Genomic DNA, 24,366 nt, shown 5'->3' on the forward strand with positions numbered 1-24,366 from the left:
AAAAATAAATACTGACAGCAGTGATTATAACTCATTGAATAAAATAGAAAACCAAAACCAGTTGTCATCTGGTCAATTCCAGCTCATGGCAATTCCATGTCTGATGCATATCAGAGTAGAACTGTGGTCCATAGAGTTTTCAATGGCTGATTTTTCAGAAGTAGATTGTCAGCCCTTTCTTCTAAGGCAGCTCTGGGTGGGCTTGAACCTCCAACCTTTTAGTTAGCAGCTGAGCACATTAATCATTGGCACCACCCAGAGACTCCCCAGTAGTATGCACAATATAAATTAATAAATAGATAAATAATGAGAAGAGAAACCTCTTTCTTAAAGTAGAATACCAATTAGTAAATCAGAAGGAAAGATACGATTAGAAAGTCATCATTTGTCAGCCATCAGGGTTAAAAATTCAGGCAAGAAAACCTCAATGGATGCTAAAACTTGTATGTGAAAGTAGACTGAAGAATGGCATCTTTACAGTCCCAAATATCTTCCCATAAAATGCATATTAAATACAAATGGTGGCAAAGTAAATTTAGAGTGGATATCATCTTAAGCAAATGATCAAATTTAACACCATCATAAATGGAAAATACTGACTTTCTATTACAACCAGGATGCAATGAGAAGAACAGAGTGTCATTTTTGCGATATTCCACACCAAAAAAAAAAAAAGGATAATATGGGTATAATTATGAGGAAACATCAGCCAAACCTAAATCAAGAAACATTATATAAGATGTCTGGTCTTCAAAATGCTAATGTCATGAAAGTTAAGGAAAGACTGGATAAGTGTTCTAGACTGGGAAAATTAGAAAGACGTAAAACTGCGTGCAACGTGTCATCCTGGATTACTCAAAGTGATAATTTGGGGACAACTGGTGAGAATTTGGGGGCAACTGGTGAAACATCAGGAGCCCTGGTAGTGCAGTAGTTAAGAGCTCAGCTGCTAACCAAAAGCTTGGCAGTTCGAATGCACCAGCTGCTCCTTGGAAACCCTATGGGGTGGCTCTACTCTGCCCTATAGTGTCGTTATGAGTTGGAATCAACTCAGTGGTTTTTGTTTTGGTTTGGTGAACATGAACAAGGTCTTTGGTTGCTTCAGGTGAAGGATATTTGGGACTCCTCGGTATCCCTCTTGGAAATTTTCTGGAAGTTTAAAATTATTTCCAGTTTTCTAAAAATAAAATATGAAAAAAAGAAACAGCAATGGTGTGACTAAGTAATCTGACAGCAAACCCTGTACATTGAGGATAGAAAATGTAGTTGATAAAACCTCTGTGCTGAGGGAATGTCTGCTCATAGCAGTATTCTACACAACAGTTTCTGCTATGTGAGACAATTTAAACTGCTACACAATGCCCAGATACATATCAAACCTAGTGAAAGACTACCTTGCAAGGCACGAATTCCATAAGCTTTAATTTGTGCTGATGATCAATTATGTGCAGTTGACATAAAGCCACAATTGCAATATAATCTCTAATAGTAGCTGGAGGGCTTACAAAAGCTTTATCTGCATGATGGTTAGAAACACTTCATTTCAATCTGTCGACTCACAGTTCCTCCTACACAATCTGCTGGTTCAACAAACAAACCAAACTTAAAACCATGTGAGTAAGTATTTTCAAAACTAATACGCTGTATTCTTTGCCTTTCTGAATATCATATATTCAAGTGTCGATTTTCCAAACAACTCCCTAGGTAAATCTGAAATTTCACAGAAACCTAGTACAGTACAATAAAAATGTCTTCTGAGGGTCAGTGATGCTGTTGTATAAGATATACCACACTACATAAAAAGAAAGAAAATCATTAAATTAACTCTTATTTGACCTAATTTTATATATCAAGTGTCTCAGTTACCTAGTGCTGCAGTAACAGAAATAACCACATGCAGGTGGCTTTAAAGAACAGAAATTTATTTTCTCAATGTTCTGAAGCCTGAAAGTCCAAATCAAGGTCTCAGTCTTGTTGACTCCTGTGAGCCTCTCTCCTTATTCTGGTGTCTGCCAGCAATCCTTGGTATTCCTTTGCTTGTAGACGTGTCCTGTGTCCTAAGATGTCCTTTGTCCTCCCCCTGTGTGTCACTTTGCCCATTTGCCCTTTTTTTGTAACTCAGAAGTGATAAGGTTTAGGATCTAACCTAATCTGGTATACCTTCATTAACATAACAAAAGAAACCCTCTATTTCGAAACAGGGTCACATTACAAGTACCAAAACAAACCCATTGCCGTCTAGTCCATTCCAACTCATAACGACCCTATAGGACAGAGGAGAGCTGCCCCATAGAGTTTCCAAGGAGCGCCTGGTGGATTCGAACCACCAACATTTTGGTTAGCAGCTGTAGCACTTAACCACCATGCCACCAGGGTTTCCGTTACAAGTATAGTGATAAGGATCTCAACATACATTTGGGGAGAGGGGGCAATTCAATTCACAACATCAAGTGTGTATAGAAGCCCCCCACTTATATTTTAATTAATGGAGTTAAGAAGCATGGTCATTTCATCCTCTTTTTATCAGTGTCTTGCCTTCTCTAAGATTTTTTGTTTTTGTTTTTGTTTTTGAATTGCTCACACTCTTGATTCTTCTTCCTTTTGCCTCTAGGTGTTTGCTTTCTGGCCAAAGCATTCTTGGAATTTAATGAAATTGGTCACAAAATAAGGAAATGAATGTAGGCCTCAAAATAGCAGTTAGTCAATTTTGTTATCAGCTATTTTAAAATTTTCTATAGACCACTCTCTTCTCATTACTTAACCAACTACTTTACCATTTTACTTAACATATCCTTGCAAGGGTGTGGAATAGAGCTCTAGAGTGATTAATAGGAAAGCAATGGAAAGAAAATGACACATGAGAAAGGAAAGGCAATGAAGACCTCACACATATCTCATGGTCCCAGAGAACTAAAGTAGTGATTATTTTTACTCCAGGCAAGGAAAAACAAGTTCTAAAAATACAGCATAAAGAGTAGACACCAAGAAAATGAAAGGGAACCTTTGCTTTTTCTTTTCCATTTTCTTTTGCTTTTTCTTCTTCCTCCTTACCTCCCTCCCTCCCTTCCTTCTATAATCTGACCCTATAAATCCTTTAACTAGCCCATGACAGAGTTGGCCTGCCCGCATGCACAGAATGGCCAGCTGTGATCACTAATTGACCTCAATAGAGGATGCGGCAACAGGTGGAGTGAATCAGAAGGAAAATCATCACAGGGACCTTATTTCCAAAGCAAGAGGTCCTACGAGAACCAGGTCATTTCCTGTTTCCTGGCTGCCTTCTAGAATTTTCCCTCCCCAGTATATATGCACGGCCGCCATCTTGTTGCCCAAATCACATATAAGCCTTGCTTCCCCGTAGCTCTGGGACTCCGATCTGAGGAACTTTCTCGCAGCTCCTTGCTCTATGCATTGCAATAAGGTTACCTTTTCTTTCTCAAAGAGTGGTGTCCAGATCATTGGAAAGTCTGAGCATGCCAGACAAAGACCTACCTTCCTGGGTTTGGTAACACTTTCTTCTTTCCTTCCTCACTCCCTTCCTTTTTTTTTTTTTTTTTTAACTTTTTTTAACTATGCTGTCCTTTCTTTTCCTTTATTGTTGTTGTTGTTGCTGTCAAGTTGCTTTCAACTTACAAAAAAAGAAAACCAAACCCATTGCTATAGAATCAACATTGACTGATAGCAAATATGTAGGACAGACTAAAACTTCCCCATCGGGTTTCCAAGGGTATGATCTTTACAGGAATAGACTGCCACATCTTTCTCTCCTGAAGCAGCTGGTGGGTTCAAACCTCCAACCTTTTTGTTAGCAGCCAAGTGCTTTAACCACTGCACTACCAGGACTCTTTAAAGACGAAACCCATTGCTGGTGAGTCAATTCCGACTCACAGTAACCCTGTAGGATAGAGTAGAATTGTCCTATAGGGTTTGGTAGGCCTCCATCTTTAAGAGAGCAGGTAGTCAAGTCTTTTCTCCTTGAGAAGCCACTGGGTCAGATCGAAAAGTTGGCCTTTCAGTTAGCAGGCTGTTGCTCCTATAATTGAGACGTCTAATTCAAGTCTTAGGAAAGATACCTATGATAGTAAATTTCTCCTACATCTAGTCATTGAACCTAGTTTACCCCCTAATGACCTCTCCCACAACCAACCCATTTTACACATTGAAGACATAGTAATATTCCCGATAATGCTCCCCTCTCTCACACACACAGAGTTCAAGTTCCTGACATTCAAGGTTTTTTGCTACAATCTGGCTCCAATCAATTTTAAATACTTTATTTTTGCACTACCCTGTTCATAAGAAAACAAAAATCCTTATAACTGGACCAATAAGCAACATTAAGATAAATGGAGAAAATGACATTCTCAAGGATTTCATTTTACTTGAATTCACAATCAATGCCCATGGAAGCAGCACTCAAGAAATTGAGCAAATCTGCTGCAAAAGATCGATTTAAAGTGTTAAAAAGAAAAGACATCACCTTGAGGGCTAAGGTGCGCCTGACCCAAGCTAAGGTGCGCCTGCCCCAAGCTAAGGTATTTTCGATTGCCTCGTATGCATGTGAAAGCTGGACAATGAATAAGGAAGACTGAAGAGGAATTGATGCCTTTAAATTATAGTATTGGTGAAGAATACTGAATATACCATGGACTGCCAGAAGAATGAACAAATCTGTGTTGGAAGAAGTACAGCCGAAATACTCCTTAGAAGCGAGGGTAGTGAAATTTCATCTCATATACTTTGGATATATATCATCAGGAGGGACTAATTCCTGGAGAAAAACATCATGCTCGGTAAAGTAGAGGGTCATCAAAAAAAGAGATGAATTGACACAGTAGCTGCAACAATGGGCTCAAATATATCAATGATTGTGAGGATGGTGCAGGACCAGGCAGTGTTTCTGTTGTTCATGGGGTTACTTTGAGTCGGAACCAACTCAAAGGTGCCTAACAACAGCAACAACCCTCATTCGTACAATTTACTCTCAAGGAAAATTGACCTACTTGCTGGCAACCCTACATATCTTACTTAAGTCATTTATATGGTAATTAAGCTTTACATTTTCCTAATTCCAAATTCCACCTATCTTTCAGAATGCAGCTCATATGCGGCCTTCCCCATCCCAACAACTAGAAGTAATCTCTGACCTTTTTGAAGCCTCACTGGACCAAATCAGTCTCATTTCTAGGAAACTTTGCACTTCCTGCCTAACTATGTAGTTATTTTTGAGTCAGCTTCTTGCCTACTACATTATGGACAATGGGAAGAAAATGGCATATGGAATCACAAAATGGATCGGTGAGATGTTTCACTCTATTCTTGATTCTTCATGCACAATAGACATTTGGTAATATTTACTGAAAGAAAAAAAAAGTGAATGACTGTCCTAAAGAAAAGGTATGATTTCATTCCTTAAATATTTTAAGCTGTTACATTTCAGTTGAACTCTCCTACTTATAGGAAGTAAGTAGAACTTTTAAAAGTATGTTAGAACTTTAAAAAAAAAAAAGTTACATTTTTTGGCAGTTTTCCAATTTTTCTCTAGGAAAGTGAGTCTAACCTAGGATGATGGTGCTTCTGTCCGTAATATTTACTGGGTGTCTGCTGTGGGTTGGCTCTGTCCTTGGCAACTATGCTACTAACCCAAACCCAGTGCTGTCGAGTCGATTCCGACTCAACTACTACTAAATACCAATTCTGACTCACAGCGATCCTATAGGACAGAGTAGAGCTGCCTCTAGGGTTTCCAAGGAGCAGATGGTGGATTTGAACTGTTGACCTTTTGTTTATCAGCCAAACTCTTAACCACTGCTCCACCAGGGCTCCAAATATAAAAGACAAGACTCCATTCTCAAGGAGATTTCATTACAGCAGGAGGGGGCTGAAATCATATTTGTTAATAAGTAAAGAAAAAAATCATAATAAGCATTATGAAGGAAATACAAGAAGATGATGGGATAAAATGTTGACATGGGCATGGTAAATGTTCCTTTAGACTACATGGTTGGAAGAGGTAGCATTTAAGCAGCGATCATGATGCCAAGAAGGAGCCTTGCAGTGATCAGACGGGTGGTTTTTATGGGCAGAGGGGACATTTTACGACAAAAGCCCTAGTGCAGGATGACTTTGATTTGTAGAAAAACAGAGTTAGGGCTGGGACTCAGTTCACCAAAGGGAAAGTAGTATGAGTGTGGCTAGAGGGTCAGATTACATAGGGCTTTATAGGTCATGGTAATAAATTCACATTTTATTTTTTTAAGTGTAATGGAATCCAATAGATGGATTCATGAATTGGAATGATGGAAGGACATATATGATTTATGTCTTTAGATCAGAGCACCTGCTCTGTGAAGGATGCTATTGGAAAAGGTCAACAGCTGAAGCTAGAAGGCTCATCTGAAACTAGGTCAAAACTCATGGTGGTGCGGCTTGGTCCAGAGCAAGGAAATGAAAATGGAAAGATATGACCAATTCAGAGTATATGTTAGAAGAAAAGTCAATAGGACTAGCTGAAAATCAGATGTATGAGGGGGAGGTGGTTGAAAGGATATTGAAAGATATGAATTATTTCCATTTTTTCTCTTGGTCTCCCATTCCAATATCATGAACCCTTACATCTAGTCTCTGTATCAATTTTAGCTAACTAACATTTGCATAGGACTTCATAATTTACTAATTACTTTTTCCAACATGCTTGGATTAAAAAATTATAAAATGCTAAATTTGAATAATGGCACAGCAATCTGCCTTCCACCTGGAAAATTCCAGTTCATATTCCAATTCTCACCTTTTGATCTCACTTCCTCTGTAATGCATTCATTGACCTCCACTCCCATGTGAGACTTAGGAAAACTCTTCCTTCTACATCATTTCTGTATGTTGCATATGCTTACATAACAGAAATGACTTTCTATATTTCCTTATATTATCATCATTGTTCCCAATAGATTGAGCTTCTAGAATCTAGTGACTTAAAAAATCTTCGTATCCCTTACTATATAGTATTTGCAGAATGAGTGATGGGTGCATGAATGAAAAAGGTCTTTGGTGATTTCACTTTACTAACTTACGGCAATTGGTAATTCCACCACTTCCTAAACACCCCCAGTGGTCACCTTAACACTTTAATAGGCAGCTGATTCCAATTTCAGATAGATCTGAATGTTGTAAACTTCTTAAATCGAGTTAAAATCTTCCTTCTTACAATTTCCACCTTTTAATCTTTGTCCTATCCACTCACTAAATTAATAAACATAACAACAAATCCAAAACTACTTTTATCACATTATAGTGAATTACAGTTGAATTACAAAAACTTTATATATAATATTCTTGAACTGCATAGAAAGTTAGAATAGTATGAAATCCATTAACTTGCAGAAACAAACATTATATTTACCAGACTCTGAACATTCAATTTGCAAGAATTAATATTATGAATCATATATTAGAGTCCCAAAAGAAATAATTTCAGTTATTTATTTTCAAAAATAATTAGAGGATATCTAATTATTTTTAAATATAAGGGGCCCTGGTGGCATAATGGCTAAGCCCTCAGCTGCTAACCAAAAGGTCGGCCGTTTAAATCTACCCCAGAGGAGCCATGGGAGAAAGACTTGGCGATCTGCTCCCATAAAGATTATAGCCTAGAAAACCCTATGGGGCAGTTTTGCTTTGTCACTCGTGGGCATTATGTGTTGAAATGGACTCAACAGCATCTAACAACAACATATACATATATAGTTAATTGCAATTAAGCATTTTCCATTATAAATAAGTTTTTATCAAGAATTTTGAACATCTATTGATATTTTCCAGCCAGAGTTTTCCCAGCAACAAGACCACTTATTCATATACATGCCAACAGAACCAACAAGAATGGGAGGGTATATTGTAGATGATTAAAGGGAAAAAAATTGGAGTCAGACAGACTTGGGTTCAAAAGCAAATGCCTACTAGCTCTGTAATCTTAAGAAGTTACTATCACTCTGATTTCAAATCTCTGCTTCTTCATCTCCATAAAATGGGAAAGAACACTGCTTTTTCATGAGTTTGTGATAAAGTTTAAATAAGGAAATGTACATAAAACTCATAACAGAAACTTTCACTACATTAATAACAAATGATAAACCATTATAAGCCAGGAAATTATGAGTAATATTTTATCAAATGATAAACAATTCCAGAACAGTCTGTCAGGGATTTCTGTGAAAGAGATTCCTGCATAAGTTTGGAGCAGTCAGAGTAAGATAGGGCATTACACATTGCTACTGAGTTGATTCCAACTCATAGCGACCCTATAGGACAGAGTAAAACTGCCCCACACGGTTTCCAAGGAGTAGCTGGTGGATTCGAACTGCTGACTTTTTGGATAGCAGCCAAGCTCTTTAGCCACTGCACCACCAGGGCATTAGGGATCATATAGTCCAAATTGCATGACTCTCTATGTAAACATCTTTCAATGACTGCTGAAAAGTCTTTTAAATTTAACTACTGTATTTTGAGGGGATTTATAAATCATTTAAAAATTATTAATTGATAAAGGAATTTTGCCTCCTATATAGAGTGTGATCTGAAATTTTATTAGATGGTTTTATTTATTTTCAACTACCTTATATTATTGACAATAATAATAATATTTATAAGCCATTTTTCTGAATCTGACTGTGCTAAAAACCTCATGTGGATTGCTTTATTTAATCTGTTAAATGAACCAATGAGGTAATTATTCTTCTCAACCACAGTTTACAGGATTATAAAACTGAAGCTTGAGAAAGTCATATAAAAAAAAATGCCCTTATTTATTTAACAAAGTGGTTTAATATGTGGCATATATTGTTTTAAGTCCTCTATAAATATTAACTCATTTAATTTTTAAAATACTCCAAGAGGTCGGCTCTATTTTTATCATCCCCATTTAAGCTTAGGAAATTAAGGCTCAGAGTCTTTAATACGTTCCCTAAGGTTACGCTCCTAGTCAGCGGCAGTTCAGAGTTTCCAATCCAGGCAACCTGGCTCTATGGGTCATCTTCTCAAGCACCATACATCGCTGCTTCTGAATAATGGTTAAGTAAGACAGAGTTTACAGCCCATGTTTTTGGCTTCTCAGCTACATTAGCTCACTTTAATAATCTTCTTAAAGAGGTCAAACAGAATAGTTAGAGAACTTGTCAAGGTCACACTGCTGGTATCTCATGGAGCAGAGACTTAAGCCCAGGCCAAGGACTCTAGAATCCATACTTTCAATCACTAAATTGTTCTGCTTCCTCTTTATAATAGTTAAAAGTTACATTTTCAAAAGAAAACTAAATTTACGTTTGCTGGATATTTTATTGCAAACAAACAAAGAGCCTGTTACTACATACAGAAAGAAGTCTGCTGAGTTGGCAGGTCTGTTATGTCTGCTTGTGATGTTTTTCCAGAATATATTTGTGCTGAGTATGACATATTTAAAACATCATGAATTTTTCTTATATTTTTGAAATGTGGATTATGATTTTGACATCTTAAATTCTGCTTTGTCAGATATAGACCCCAGAGTCAGAAAGAGCTGCAGATTTCCATCTGATCCAAGTACAAAGACTTTTAATGAATTTTTGCTACTAAAGTCAGAATAAAACCAAACCCATTGCCTTCGAGTCGATTTTGACTCATAGCAACCCTATAGGACAGAGTAGAACTTCCCCAAAGGATTTCCAAAGAGCAACTGGTGAATTTGAACTGCCAACCTTTTGGTTAGCAGCCGAACAGTTAACCACTGTACCACCAGGGCAAGACTTAAATGACGTGTAGCAAGAGCTTAAATGTAACATTTTTATTTTGGTGAGGGAGAGAGAGATGGAGAGAGTAAGACTAGATTATAATGGAGGTCTTTTTCTAGACTAAAGCTCCATATTAATTTATAGGCTAATATCTTCAGAATAAAACACTGTTCCAAAATGACTATATAAAACATCACTCCAGCAACCTTTCATATTACACTGTGAGTATGCAGATCTACAAATGTGTTTCCAACTATGAACAAATAGAAGTCACCTTACCTATAAATGAAAGGAGCCACTGTGGCAGTATTTGGATGACTATGTTGCTGCTGTTGAGGAAGCTGGACAGCACCATTTCCCGTGTTCTGTCCACTGCTTTGTGCCACTGGCATGGTACAAGAACCAGAGGGAGAAGCTTGGCCAGTTTCCCTTCCTTCCAAAGAAGTAGGGCAGCTGGATGTGCTCGCTTTCTCAGTGGTTATGGGCTTAGGTATGGACTGAGAAGGGCTTCCTTTGGTAGTCCTGAATTTTTCCGACTCTTTGCTTGCTGTGCTGCCAGATGAAACAGTTTGCTTTGCTGTTGGCACCTTTGAGCCTGGTTTTGGAATCCCACTAGAAGATGGGATTAAGCTTTCCTTCTTGGCTGTGGTCGTCTTGCTACCCTTTGGGATCAAGCTTGCAATCTTAGAAGTCTTTTTGGGAGCTGTCTCCATCACCTGATCCTTCTCTTCCTTGACTGGTTTTTCAGTGCAAACTTTATTTTTGTCCCTGTTCTTTTCCTCTTTTTCCTTTGGCTGTAGCAAAGACTTTTTATTGCTGAGATTTTTGCTTCCAGCTTTTGGAGGGGCCAATTTAGGTGATACTTTGGGGCTGCTATTTGTTGAGCCACCACTATTCAGACCACTGTTAAAACCTTCCATTTCACCAGATTCAGAAAAGGCATCCTCATCCTTCCCACCATCACTGGGACCTGAACTGGGAGAGTGTGGGGGGCGTAAAGCAGTCCGGGCATTGACGAGCTTGAATTTTTCAAGCATGGATTTCTGTCCCGAGGGAGCTGTTTTGACCCCTTCTGTGACAGGTGGCTTCAGTCTCTCTGAAGATGGTGTGGGCGAGGTGGCTGGGCTCGACTGCTTTACGGTCAGCATGGTAGAGGTGGCGCTGTGCTTGACATTCATGGACTTGCTGCGCCAGGGCTTGCTGGCACTAGGAGAAGGGATGGCGGAGGCAGGCAGCTGCCCAGCAGCGCTGGGAGGCTGCATGTTGCCATTTACACCTGAAGAGAGTTGAGGTCCTTTGGAGGAATCTGAACAGTATTAGAAAGCAAAGAAGAAAAAGAAAAAAAAGGAAAGGAAGATTAGGTCTGATGATTTATATTGTACATCAAGTATTTCCTAATTATAGAGGCTTGGAAGCATCTCTCCTCTAAACAATAAACAGACATGCTATATGGCATCCATTATTTTGGTGATGTGATTGATTTATGTACCATATATTAAAGATAAAGAATGCTTAAGAGGCACTGATAATTAGGGAAAAAAAAAATTTTTTTAACCCCTAAAATAACTCCTACTTAAATGGACTTTGCTAGCCACAAATACCTAAAGATGAAAAAAATGCTATTCTTCTCCTAAGCAATTTTTCCGTTTTTTTCCCCAATTGCCACTGGAGCACATACCAGTAACTAGATATTCCATACTGCTTTGTAAAAAAATATGTTTTATAATGAATACTGAGAAATTGCCTCAAATCACAGGAAGTTTAGCTTATGGCTGGATTCCTGATTAAATATGGTTATGAGTCATGATTTACCTTTTTGTTAATTTTTTAAAGAATTATTTGTATAAAAGAATCATTAGAATTTATACTGTATCAAAAAATCTACCAAACACTTTATACACTTATACAAATTAATCCTTACAAATCATTATATAATAAATGTAGAATTAAAATATGTACTAAATTATATATAACATACAGTATATATAATTATTGTATAAATTAATTCTTATAATAAAAGCTGTATGAGGTATGTATTGTATTATCATTCCAATTTTACAGATAAAAAAAATGAGGCAAAGAAAGGCTAAATAATTTGATCAAGGTCACATAGCCTGGATTTGAACTGATTTCAGAGCCTGTACTCTTAACTAGTACGTCTACTGCTTCCTGTACTGATTTGAACAAACTTCAAATTTTAACACAAAATCAAGCTACTTACTAGAGTCAAAGAAAAATAAAATTGTTATATACCTACCTTACAATGCATTAGTGTTTGCTCAATTTCCATTCCAAAGTCACATTATAATATAAATCTTTATATGAATGTTCTAACACTGATTGATGCCTGATTACAAGTCTTACGTTTAAGCAGGAGTAAGTAAATCAAAGGATGGACTTTATAATATTTTATAGAATAAAAAAAGAACTAAACCTGGAGTTAAAAGACTTCAATTTGAATATTAACATTTGGGAACTGTGTAATTTTGGTCATTTAACCTAATCGACAATTTCTTCAACAATAAATGTCTTCTTCTTCCATTCTCTTTTTATTGGAGGGAAGATGGTCATTAAGTAAGATAGTTAATATACTGTTCGCATACTTGGTATTGACAGATCGATGCAAGGCTATTTTTGATAAAATACCCAATGGAAATATTTTATAAAGAATATCTTTACTCATAAAATTTATAAATTGGAGCCCCTTAAATTTCATTAAATATTCATTAATGTAAAGCTATAAAACTTTTACAATCCTTTCTTGAAAAAAGTCAAAATGAATAACAATATATAATTAAACCAATTGGTAAGGAATACTAGTCTTACCCATTTTTCATAAGAGGAAATCAAGACCCAAAAAAAGGAAATAACAATGAAGTTAAGAGATAGGAAAAGAAGTTTAATTGTTAGTTCAATGTTGAGTGAGTTAAGCAAGTTTTACTTTTTTGAAAATAATTTTGCATACAGTAATATAGTGACCATGTAACATTCATATGAACTATAATGATACCGTAGACAAATGAATTTTACATGAAATGTTCTTATACAACTTGGTATGCTGATACTGACTTCTTGTTCTCACTACTCTCTAGAACTTCTCATTTCAATTGGCAAAAACTATATGTACTCTAAATTAAAGTGTAAATGTTGTCTGAAAATTTAAAATGCTTATATGGTACTATTTAAGTTTTATAGCACCTGATGATAAATTGATATTTTTTTTCTAGTAGCCGTATAAAAAATTGTTTCCATGTATGGGATATCTGTATAAATTTGTTAGGTTCATACACAAACACTATGGTGTTCTGAAAAACAATAGAGTATGGTCCAATTTAAGAAAAACTAACCCAGCAGGCTGCCAAACCTCCATTTGCTCAAACGCTTGTACTCTCTGTGAATGGATTTCTACCTTTACTTAGTATCTGGGTTCTAAGTATGAATAATTCCAAATTTAGTTCACACACAGATCCTCTTCAGGGAGTGTTAACGCTTCATCAGAATTTGAATGTTTCTCACAATTGACTACATACTGGTAGAAACGCCTACCAAATATTTCTCCTGACTCCTTTCTACTCTGGTCTCATCTCAGTGTTGACCTCACTTCCTCTGAAAAACAAAACAAAAAAGACTTTACCTGGAACCCTATGGCTGACCATCATAACACCAAGTCTGGATTAGGTGGCTTCTCTACATTTTTCCATAGCTCACTACTTCCTGTATTACCACCATTATCACTCTGCTGTAATTGCTTGGAAACCCTGGTGGTGTGCTGGCTAAGCACTACGGCTGCTAACCAAAAAGGTCGGCAGTTTGAATCCACCAGGAACTCCTTGAAAACTCTATGGGGCAGTTGTACTCTGTCCTAAAGGGGCACTGTGAGTCGGAATCGACTCGACGGCAACGGGTTTTGGTAATTGATTGTTTCCTTCACTACATTACTTGAAGGCAAAGACTATGCCTGTATTATTTATAGTTTTATACTTAACATTTAATATAATATCTAACACTGAACAGACTGTTCACATCATATTCCCCATAATCCAGTGCCATCGCGTCGTTTCCAACTCATAGCGATAGAAGCTCTTAAAATTCATAATCTTACCTGGTCACCCAATGGCAGTACCCTTTTCACATAATGATGCCACCAGCAAAAATGTGTTAGGAACAAACAAGAAAGTACATAATGGTCTTGGTGATGGTGATGGACTAAGGAAATGAGTAGGCAGTGGCCTACAACTACTGAAAACATCTAGGTGGACAGCCCAGACCAAGGTTTTGGGCTGTATATCACTTGCCTGAAAGTATATTTGCATGTGGTATGCAATTTCCATGCCTGGGACTCAGGATCCCAACTAGTCAATCGTGACCCTTTGGCTGATCGCAGCACATGGTTTATCCTGTAAAGGAACTTTGATTTGGTTTGTACTTGAGCCTTACTACTGTATTTTCGATACCACAGAAGGAGGCCTGCATTGAAGTGCAAGGCTTTCCTGGGCTACAGTGACGTCATTCATGGGTTCAGAACGCCAGGTACAGAAGCAGTGTATGTTCTCTTCACGTCCCAAATATTCACCACGGAATTTTTCTAAATTTATACAGGTAAAATAAACAGATACATGGGAAATGCACCTTTCTCATAAAATATTTTTCATCAATTTTCTTTGGTTTATCTCACTCCTAAATTCTGTAGTTTATATTTTAACATAAGCTTCTTCTTCCTAGAGAAGGAATATTTGTGTTACTACTATATGCCAGTATTTCACTTCTTAGCCAGTAAAAAACCCACTGCCATTGAGTTGATCCTGATTCACAGCAATCCTATTCTGTGTCAGGGTAGAACTGTGTTACATAGGGTTTTTAATGGCAGGTTTTTCAGAAGTCAATTGCCAGCCCTTTCTTCCTAGGCACCTCTAAGTGGACTTGAACCTCCAACCTTTCGGTTAGCAGCCACACGCATTATCTGTTTGCACCACTCAGGATTCCATACCCTTGGGCAGGGTGACCGTAGTCCACTGTGTAGTAATAAGGTCATAAGCCAGTGTTTACATAGGACCTACTATAAAACAGACACTGAACTAAGTATTTAACTAAATCCTCCCAACAGCTGTATGAAGTTTTTTTTTTTTAATTTTTTATTACCCCTATTTTACGCATGAAGAAACTGAGGTACAAAGAAGTTAAATAACTTGACCAAGGTTATATAATTTGTAAGTGGCAAAACTGGGAACTGAGCTTAGATTCTAGATTAATTCAGTCAACTAATATACTATTAATCAAACATAGAATGATAAATCAATGTCTGGTTGATTAAAAAAAATATTCCCTGAATACAAAGACACAGAACACAACAAAAATAGTAATTGTCAAATAAATACTTTTCGTAGGACTATATCAAGTGAAATTTATTTCTCAAGTACTCAGATTCGATTAGAAACTAAGAACCCTTCCAAACACAATGATTTCTCCAACTTCAGTAACTATGTGCATGTCCACCTATTTCACCCGGTGAATCAGTGTTCTGCTGGTTTTTGTCCAACACATATGACTCTATTTTTCTACTATACCCAGCAGCATTAATCAATGCTATTTAGTACCTACTCTTAACAGAACTCTATCTAGGCACACGTATTAATATTTACTGAATGGCTACTGTATGCAAGACACTCCAAAATGTTTTATAATCTAGTTTTGGGAGAGGAAAAAAAAACTCATAAAACATAAGTGCCACTATATGGTGGCATATGCTAAACCCAGAATTGAGAGGGATGTAGAAAAGAAAGTGGTAGAGAAAAGCAGAGTGATAAGGGGTTACAGAGGTCTGAACAATCTTAAGTAAGATCAAGACAGATGAGCTAAGAGAGATGTGTAAGCATGCAAGGGAGGAGGAACATCTATAGAATTTTTTAAGGAACTAATAAACTACTCTGCTTATTTACAATTCAAAAAATATGTACGTACATATACTGGGATATCCAGGTGGAAAGAAACATGGCACCCCAAATATCAAATACTATTCTGCTTGGGGATGTTGTTAAGAGAGCAAGGTGACATCAATACTGAATTAATGCTGACTCTCCTACATTGACCTCAAAAGTTATCTGCCACATTTCTTATTCTATAATGAACAAAACAATATTAATAATTATAAAAACTGTAATAATGCTGTTGTTTTTGGTTGTTGCTGTTGAATTGATTCCAGCCCATGGCGACCCCATGTGTGCAGAATAAAAAAAAACTACTCCTTAGGGTTTTCAAGGCTGTGGCCTTTTGGAAGCAGATTGCCAGGCCTGTCTTCTGAGGCCTCTCTGGGAGGGTTTGCACCACTCAGCTTTCAGCCAGTAGTTCAGCACTTAACCTTTGTGCCACCCAGGGACTCCTATAACAATTCTAATTGGTATTTATTGAAGGCTTTTGACCTGCATTATCACACGTTACTTGTCACAACAACCTTTTGAGGTTGGAAGGGCGCATATCAATGATTTACAATTGTGTAAACTGAAGCTTAGAGAGCATAAGCAACTAATGCAAAGCTGCGCAGCTAGTGAGTCGTATGTGGTGGAGCTAGGGTTGAATCCGAAGTAATCTAACTCCAGAACTCTAGAGGCCAAGCTCTATAATTGTCTTAGAATGTCTGACATTCTAAGTGTTTTATGCAGTACTTCTCAAACTTTAATGTCCACATGAGTCACCTGGGGGTTGTATGAAATCAACACTTTGATGCAGCAGGCCTGCAGTGGGTCCTGAGATTGTGCACTCCTCACAAGTTTCCACATGATGTCTACGCTGCTGGTCACAGACCATGTTTTGTGTATGTTTGAACAGACTCACAAATCATGGCAACTTTAGCTTTAAAGGGTTGTTTTTCATAACAGTACCCGAATTGGCTAAATCCTTTAAATGTTCCATAACTCTGCAGCATTAATATTCCCCACTCTGAACTTTCAGAACCTTGGCCAGCTCTGAATTTTCCTGGACACTCGGTAGATTATGGATTCATCAGGTTTTCCACTGTCCTCTTCTCATAACCCTTGCTGCACATGTAATGTCCTTGTAAGCTGTGAATCTGCAACTAGGTTAGGAAGCCAGGGGACTCCTACCCCCTGGTAGCTATGGTAGGGATGAGAGGAAGGGACAGAAAGAAATCAGTCAAGATATTCTTTATGCATAGACTATTGATCACAGAAAGTAAGTGAGGGAGCTCCCTCCTTAGAAAGAGGAAACACACCCAGGACATTAACTAGATTGAATGTTACAGCAGTTCAAGCACAGACGAGGCATTTCAACATCACTTCACCCAGCAACAAGACAAGGGGGACTCTGGATTATGACATCCACATGCAACCCCTAGTTCCAGCAACCCCAGTCACAGTCACAGTCACAGCTGCAAAATGGTTCTCAGATGAGTACACACATACAAGGCACTTCTCTAAGCTCGCCTCTAAATCTGTCCGCAGCTTGTCTCTATACAGCAGCTACGAAGTGTTTAAGGTTTAAAGGGCAAAACATAGTCTGCTGTCCATCAGGAATGCATTGGAAATGTAAAAGTCTCTCTGGACTCCTCACCATAAAGGTTGCAAAACAAAAACAGCCACAATGGCAGCATCTGTAGCATATGCAGAGAGGGTTTGGCCACGAATTCTATTCTCTGTGCCATTTATGTATTCGATATAAACTAGCTATTCGTATCTTACTGAATGTTGATAGGAACTCTAGTGGCCTAGTGGTTAAGCTTTTGCCTGCTAACCAAAAAATCAGCATTTTGAATCTACCAGCTGCACTTTGGAAACCCTACAGGGCAGTTCTACTCTGTCCTGTAGGGTCTCCATGAGTCAGAATCGGCTCAGCAATGGGTCCGTTTTTTTGTTTTCGAATGTTGATAGCCCAGTTCATCATTATGAATTAATTGACATCTGGGTATGGGATAAGAACAGATATGTAATGTACACGTTTAAAAGTATTCCTAAAATGGATTTGCATCTTGCATTTGCAAGGTCTGTCTACGCTACAGCCCTGCCTCTGGTCTCGTGTCCCCAGAGAGCACTTTTCCCCTCCCTCCTCTCCTCCCGCTACTTCCATCTCTTCTATCAGCACCTGCACCACAACCACATAGTGTCACTTCTCACCTATTTACTTTATTCCAAGTGTGTTATAAGCTCTTCATACGTGGTATCTCATTTAAACCCACCCTACTCTGCAATGTGGTTATGATTTCTTTTGTTCAAAATAAGGAAACTGAGGCTCAGAGAGAAAGTAACTTGTTCTAAATCACATATATAGTAAAACTTAGAAAAAAAAAAAGAAAAAAATTGAGATTGAAGCTCAGGTTTATCTAACTCCAAAATTTGGGGGCTTTTAACTCTTCTAGCTCTTCTTTCTATATGTTTGCCACATGCCCAGATACTCTCCTGCTATGCTCTCCAGAAAGCCACAGGTTTGTTACAATGGGTGAAGTTACTCAGGCAACTCCTTGAAGCACGTTTTCTTCTTCCTCAGTGAGGGGAAAACATCCAACAAGATACTCCCTACTCAGTAAATTACATGCTATCTTTTCGAACATCCTACTTTAATCAATTCTTCTGAGTTGACTTTAATTCATGCTCAGAAAACATATAAATTCACTGAGTTGATATTTCTGTATCTTATCTTGCCAACTAATGACATTTATGGCTTGGGAACATTGTCAATCTAGCTCCAAATTCATACACTGAGGTAAATGTGGCCACGGCAAAAGGAATATGGGAAGCTTAGGGAGAAACATTTTGCCATGGAATTTAGACTACCCTTTTTTACAGCTTAGTGCCACGTTGCCAACAGTGCTGTCAGTCTGAAAAAGGGAACAACATCCTAATGCTTTTCCTCATTGAGATATGTTTTGCTTAAGTGGGAATAAATCATCTTCCAACTCAGAAATATGCAAAGAGACAATAACAATAATTATAGCAACTTTCTTCATACAGTGCACTGTGTGGCAGACATTGTCTTCAGTGATATGTGTGTATGCACACACACGCACACACATACACACACACCTAATATATAGATATATATGTATACACACACACACATATGTAGCCATACTGAATATGGACACATTGAGCATTACAGATCACTGTGGAAGGAAGAAAATAATTTAGAAATGTGACCATTAACCTGTTAAGTAATTAATTCAGACTCTCATTTCAAAATAAAAAAAAAAACAAAATACATTTTAAAAAGCAAAAAAGTTGAAAATATAACATTGTAATACAAGCAAGTCTAATTTTCAAGCGGGCCTTCTTTCACTTCTCCACATGGCCTTCCATAAACGATTACTTGTGAGACGCCTCAGTCATCAATTTTACAATGACTCAGCAGAAACATGGGACGGGATCCCAGGGCTCCAGGGGGGCGGGGAGGGGGGGCTGTCCATTCTGCACAGGCTTATATTCCATCATTTGCAATATTAGAGCGCCACTTTGTGGAGTGCTGTGAAATTTAGGGATGCTTTCATTCACCTGGCAGCTTCAGAAAAGTATGTAATTTATACCCAGGTTTTTATGTACACTATATGTACATCTCAATGTGCATGAATATATAAGCAAACAACATATACCGACAGCTGTATTTAACCATTCTGCCTGATATATGTACCTAATTATATTATCACATGAAATCTATAAAATTAATCTGAAATTATGACAGATTGACATTATATTTTAGGCTTGTATAAGTACTGAAGAAATGAGGCAAAAAATCAATGGCAAAATACATAACTAAATCAGCAGTAAAGTAATATAATAAACACACACTTTTTTTCCTTGAAAAAAAAAATGAAAGTGTAGTTCCTCAGCCTTACTGTAATTACAGAGCAATAAAATATAATAAAAATTTAAGAAGCATAAAAAGTGCTGAAGATCTAGATATCTATGTTTTAGGAACAATAATGAGTAGCAACAATTCCGTCATGAATGCAAACTTCACATTAAACCTTACAGTTTTATAAAGTGTAACTAAAATGCTGCTAAATTCTTGGCACCAATCCTACTAATTCTAGGTTAAAAATATAAATTAACATAAAGGCCCCCACACCAGAAGACACTTCATCAGAATCACAAGGCAAAAAAGGAAACCCCTTCTTTGATAGAGGCACCCTTACAGCGTCAGAATCATGTGGGAGAAACAGTAACAAGATGGTAGTATGTTCTCTGGTACTGGGGCATGTTTCTGTGCAACATGGAAAAACACCTCTCCACTAATGAACCCCATCGAGGCACGAGTGTTTACATACATCATGATTCAGAAACCGGATTCCAAATAAAGGTAGAGATATTCACATTCCTAATAATACCAAACCATTTAGCATATTTCAGACTCACTACCTAGATTTTATAAAACAAGTAATTTGTTTAAAAAAATAATTTGCTTCAACAAAATGTATACCCAAGTGAACCAGGGCATGGTTTTCACATGATTCCTGATTTCCAGTGAACAGGTATTTGGTTTTCTTAATAGCATGTATCCATCTAGAGTGCTCTCACAGGGTCTATAGACAAATTGATAAAGGCTGGTGTCAGATCATATTGTCAGTTACTGAATGGCAAGCCATCGAGCGAAGAAACTGAAGAACTCAAAAGAAATGTTTCTCTACAAGGGTTGCTATCTTCATTTCACCATTTGTTCAGAGTAATTTGCCCCAACATTCCACTTCAATAGAATGGTGGATTGTGTGGCACTCTACTGCAACATTTCTATCACGGCCTGTGTGGTGAGTGATGATCTATGATGATATTCACTGAGATTTTAATTTATTTGGTGAAATGAATACACTACATTTTGAATTGCAATATTATTAAAATGATATTAGATTTATCCTTGAAGTATGGTTTGTCATTCTCTACTGATTTCATTCATTAGCTAAATCCTACAATTTGCAAATAAGGTATTTAAAAGAACACATACATGTGAAAAGTTATTGCACTCACAATAGTATTTTTTAATAGTGAAGTAAAATTGATTTAGTTGTGAATAAAACTTTACTAAATCTATTACAAATACTAAGAGATCCCTAAATTGATTGATACTGCTCCTTTTCACCTAAGACTTGTAAAGAAAGTAGAAAATATATTTCATTATAAGAATCCAGGGAGCATATTACGGATAAATTGGTTAAACCTTCAAGAACGATTTCTTAATTTATTAAATGAAATGAATGTACTCAAGCTAGTACTTTCTGAATTCTGTGATTTTAATACTGTAAACTTTGAAAATTCTTGTTTAATTTTCAATTGCTCACATCCATGATATATAAAGAAACTAGATTGTGACAGAGATCAAATTGCCAGAAGATGGAATCTTATATTTTTAAATAAGTGATGCTACAACTATAAATCTTAATGCAAAAAAAAGGTTGAATGAAACAATTTTATCAAAAAAGATTTACTGTTTTGAAATTTAAAATAATAAATTATTTTATATGTAATGTTTATTATTATTTTGTTTGCGCCTATAATTTAAGGTAGTATTTCGGAAATATAAAATAAAATGACACAATGGTTGATTTAGAAATATTGAATTTGGATGTATTGACATAAAATTATAATTTCCTGTTTAACAGCAAATTGCATGCTGCATATAAAACAAATTCTAGATGCTGTGTTATATCTTATGATACAATTGAAACTGAAGTTATTGATAGTTTATAGTCATTTAATTTATATATTAAGGTATTTAAAAACGGTTGTGAATGTGAGATCACATACTTAAAATATTTTAGAATTTTAAGTTAGTTGTAATTAAAAGCAATGGCTAAATTGCCACAAAAAATCTTGTTTTTTGGTGTAGATAAGTACCTAAGGAAATCTGCTTTGCATGGTCAGACTCATAATATATGACATCTGTCTCCATCTTGTGGTCACTGTAAATATTGCTCACTTTCTAAACATGCATTGTTTCCTACAAGTATATGACAGATGTTGAATGGCAAATAATACATTCATGGTTGTCTATCTTTGGATTTTTCCTTTTTAAAAACTAGAAATAAAAGTTTAAGTATTTCACATGATAAAAATGCAGATACACTATGATTTCTGAGTATGAGGTTGTCTAGGGCATTTCTAGTCTGTCAATAGTATTAATAATTTCTTGCAAAAATATTATACAACTATGGTATCGTGAAGCTAAATTAGACATCTTGCAAGTCCATTGAACACATCGCTATTTCAATGCATGTTTAGCTTCCCCCAGAATTTCATAGCATAAACAGAAGGTGTTAGCCCGAACCTGTCATACACTTTCTAGGAAAGTCATAAAACTAAACTAAGAAGCATGGTTTCTGATGGGGAATTGCCATCTTCCTTCTCCCCAGGGAAATTATAATTCTTTAATAATATTTATTAGGATCTTAAATCAGAGACTTTATATTTTAAAGACAAACTCCTAACTTCCAAATACACACTTTTTTTGTTTGTTTTTTATTCAATTTAAGAGCTGGGGCCACTGCAGGGATCAAGACAGACAGTTCCGTTCTCAGGGGGTTTACAACTACTACCTTTGCTTCAATGTAAGGGAAATAAATTTCACAAAAGAGAGTCAATTCATAGTCATTTCAAGTCTGAGTAAGTGAATGTTGTCTAATCAGATCCTCTATATGAAATTATCTAATCTGAGCAAAAAAAAAAAAAAAAAATCCTGCCTAGTTGAATTAGTCAAACCATATTTGCCAGCTCTTCTACTAATAACACATATTTGTGACTTTTTACTTTCATGTCTGGTTCCATGTAGAGTCAAGTCTTGTGAAAAAATTTTTAAGGTTTCAGTGATTTGAAAATACTATCACACTGCTTACAACAATATAAATTAATATAAGTTCTTAAAGAATTTTCCCTTGGTTTATACGTGAACTGCACACACCTTACCCCAGCAATACACATCAAACCAGCCCCTCTTTAAATGTAGACTTTGCACGTTAGAGAGAACCGTGTGGCATGAAGTTGATTTATAATCTGGCTTTACCACAGATTTTCATTAAATGTCCTTTTTTTCCCTAGTGATTTAATATTCCAATTAGGTACCACCATTTCAAGAAAATAAAAAAATATATAAATAACTTCTCTCTTTAGAGAATAACAAGGCCATAATATCTTTGTGGCCTGCTGCTTTTAAACACCTACCTTTTTTTTTTTTCAGTGTGCCAACCATACCTTCCCAAAACTCTTCTGGCCTTTATGCTTTATTAATTAAAGTTAAGAGTTCAAACAGACTTAATATGGCTTAAGATTTTTTGATAAATTTTCAGAAAATCATGAAAAGACACAAGAAAATGCTATTTTACATGCATCCTAGGAGGAAATGTTTTTGAGTAACTGAATTTATATTTGGGTATGAAAGCAACCACTTTAAATGAGTTTATTTCTTTAAAATGTTCTTCAGATTAGAAAATACTTGAAGAAAGCTAGAATTTAGGAAGGGGCAGTTAGAAAATTCTAAAAACTGTAACACTGATCAAACTTCAGATTCAGCGTGTAATTTAAGACACTGGTATGTTACACTTGAGCTGCAATGATGTAACAGGTGAACGCTTACCTTTTTCATTTCCATTTGCATAATTTGGAGGCTTGTTTTTGTCAATGCTGTTAAAGCTCTGACTTCTCCTATTTAAATTCGAGGCTCCCTGGACTTTGCTGCTGCTGCCTGCAGCTGGCACCCTAGAGGGCCCTGGAAGCCTGAAATAGTATAAGAAAAATTACATCATTATTGTACCTTACAAAAAGATAGTGATCGGGAGGTTCTGAGCAGGGAAGGGTTAATGGCAAAGTGACAGTATATGATGTCATAAAATCTATTGAGCAGAAAATGATTTTTAAGTGACAAATACCTAAACACAATGTTTGAGACTATTAAAAAAAAAATCTCGTTTCAGTTTCCAATAAACATGTCCCCAATGTATATTAATACATAACAATTAGAAGTAATATTTAAATCTAAAAGGTTATACTTACCTCATCCCACAATGAATAATGCTTTGTCTTAAAAGGACCATAAAAATTACATAAAAAATGAGGGGAAAATAACAGTTATCTTTATTATGTTTCTGTGTGGCATTTAAGCAGCTACCTGCAGTCATTGCTAAGATGCTATTTTCAATGTATAGGACACTTATTTTTATCTTTGGGTAGTTGCATTTAAAGTCCACTTGTATATTAATAACAAGAATAAAGATATTAAACAAATTGCAAACAGCGAATGCTTACTGAATACCCAAGCTAGTTAGCTACTGTCATTAAAACATGGTGTGGAGACCAAGGTCACAGGTCAATTTGTATTTGACTGATCTGACTCACAGACTGTCATGCTCTTGCCAAAAATAAGACCCAAACTGCGGCTGATTATCTCACAATGGGGCCAATTGATCACAGAAGCAAAATGACAAGAAAAGATGCAGGTCTTAGAAGAAAATGACTGTTAGCAGAATGACAATTTATACCTACAGTGACAGCAGCTTTAGCCACTCTTTATGTATGAAGGACAGGATATGAGGAAATATATGCAGAATATCTTATAATTGGAAGGATTTGACAGATTATGAGTACAGCAATTTTATTATTACTATAACTAAATATCACTTTGG

General features: G+C 36.5%; 1 protein-coding gene across 1 annotated transcript in view; it reads right to left on the bottom strand.

The window, feature by feature from the left end:
• NAV3 (neuron navigator 3) overlaps positions 1 to 24,366 on the bottom strand; it is a gene marked incomplete at its 5' end in the record, with an annotated part of 304,732 nt that overhangs the window by 216,590 nt on the left and 63,776 nt on the right. The window contains 2 exons of the mRNA XM_023559140.2: positions 10,041 to 11,067; positions 23,322 to 23,461. Of these exons, the coding sequence (XP_023414908.2) occupies positions 10,041 to 11,067; positions 23,322 to 23,461 (1,167 nt within the window). The remainder of the gene's footprint in view (positions 1 to 10,040; positions 11,068 to 23,321; positions 23,462 to 24,366) is intronic.

Source organism: Loxodonta africana, chromosome 4 (assembly GCF_030014295.1).
Source record: "Loxodonta africana isolate mLoxAfr1 chromosome 4, mLoxAfr1.hap2, whole genome shotgun sequence".
Lineage (NCBI taxonomy): Eukaryota > Metazoa > Chordata > Mammalia > Proboscidea > Elephantidae > Loxodonta > Loxodonta africana.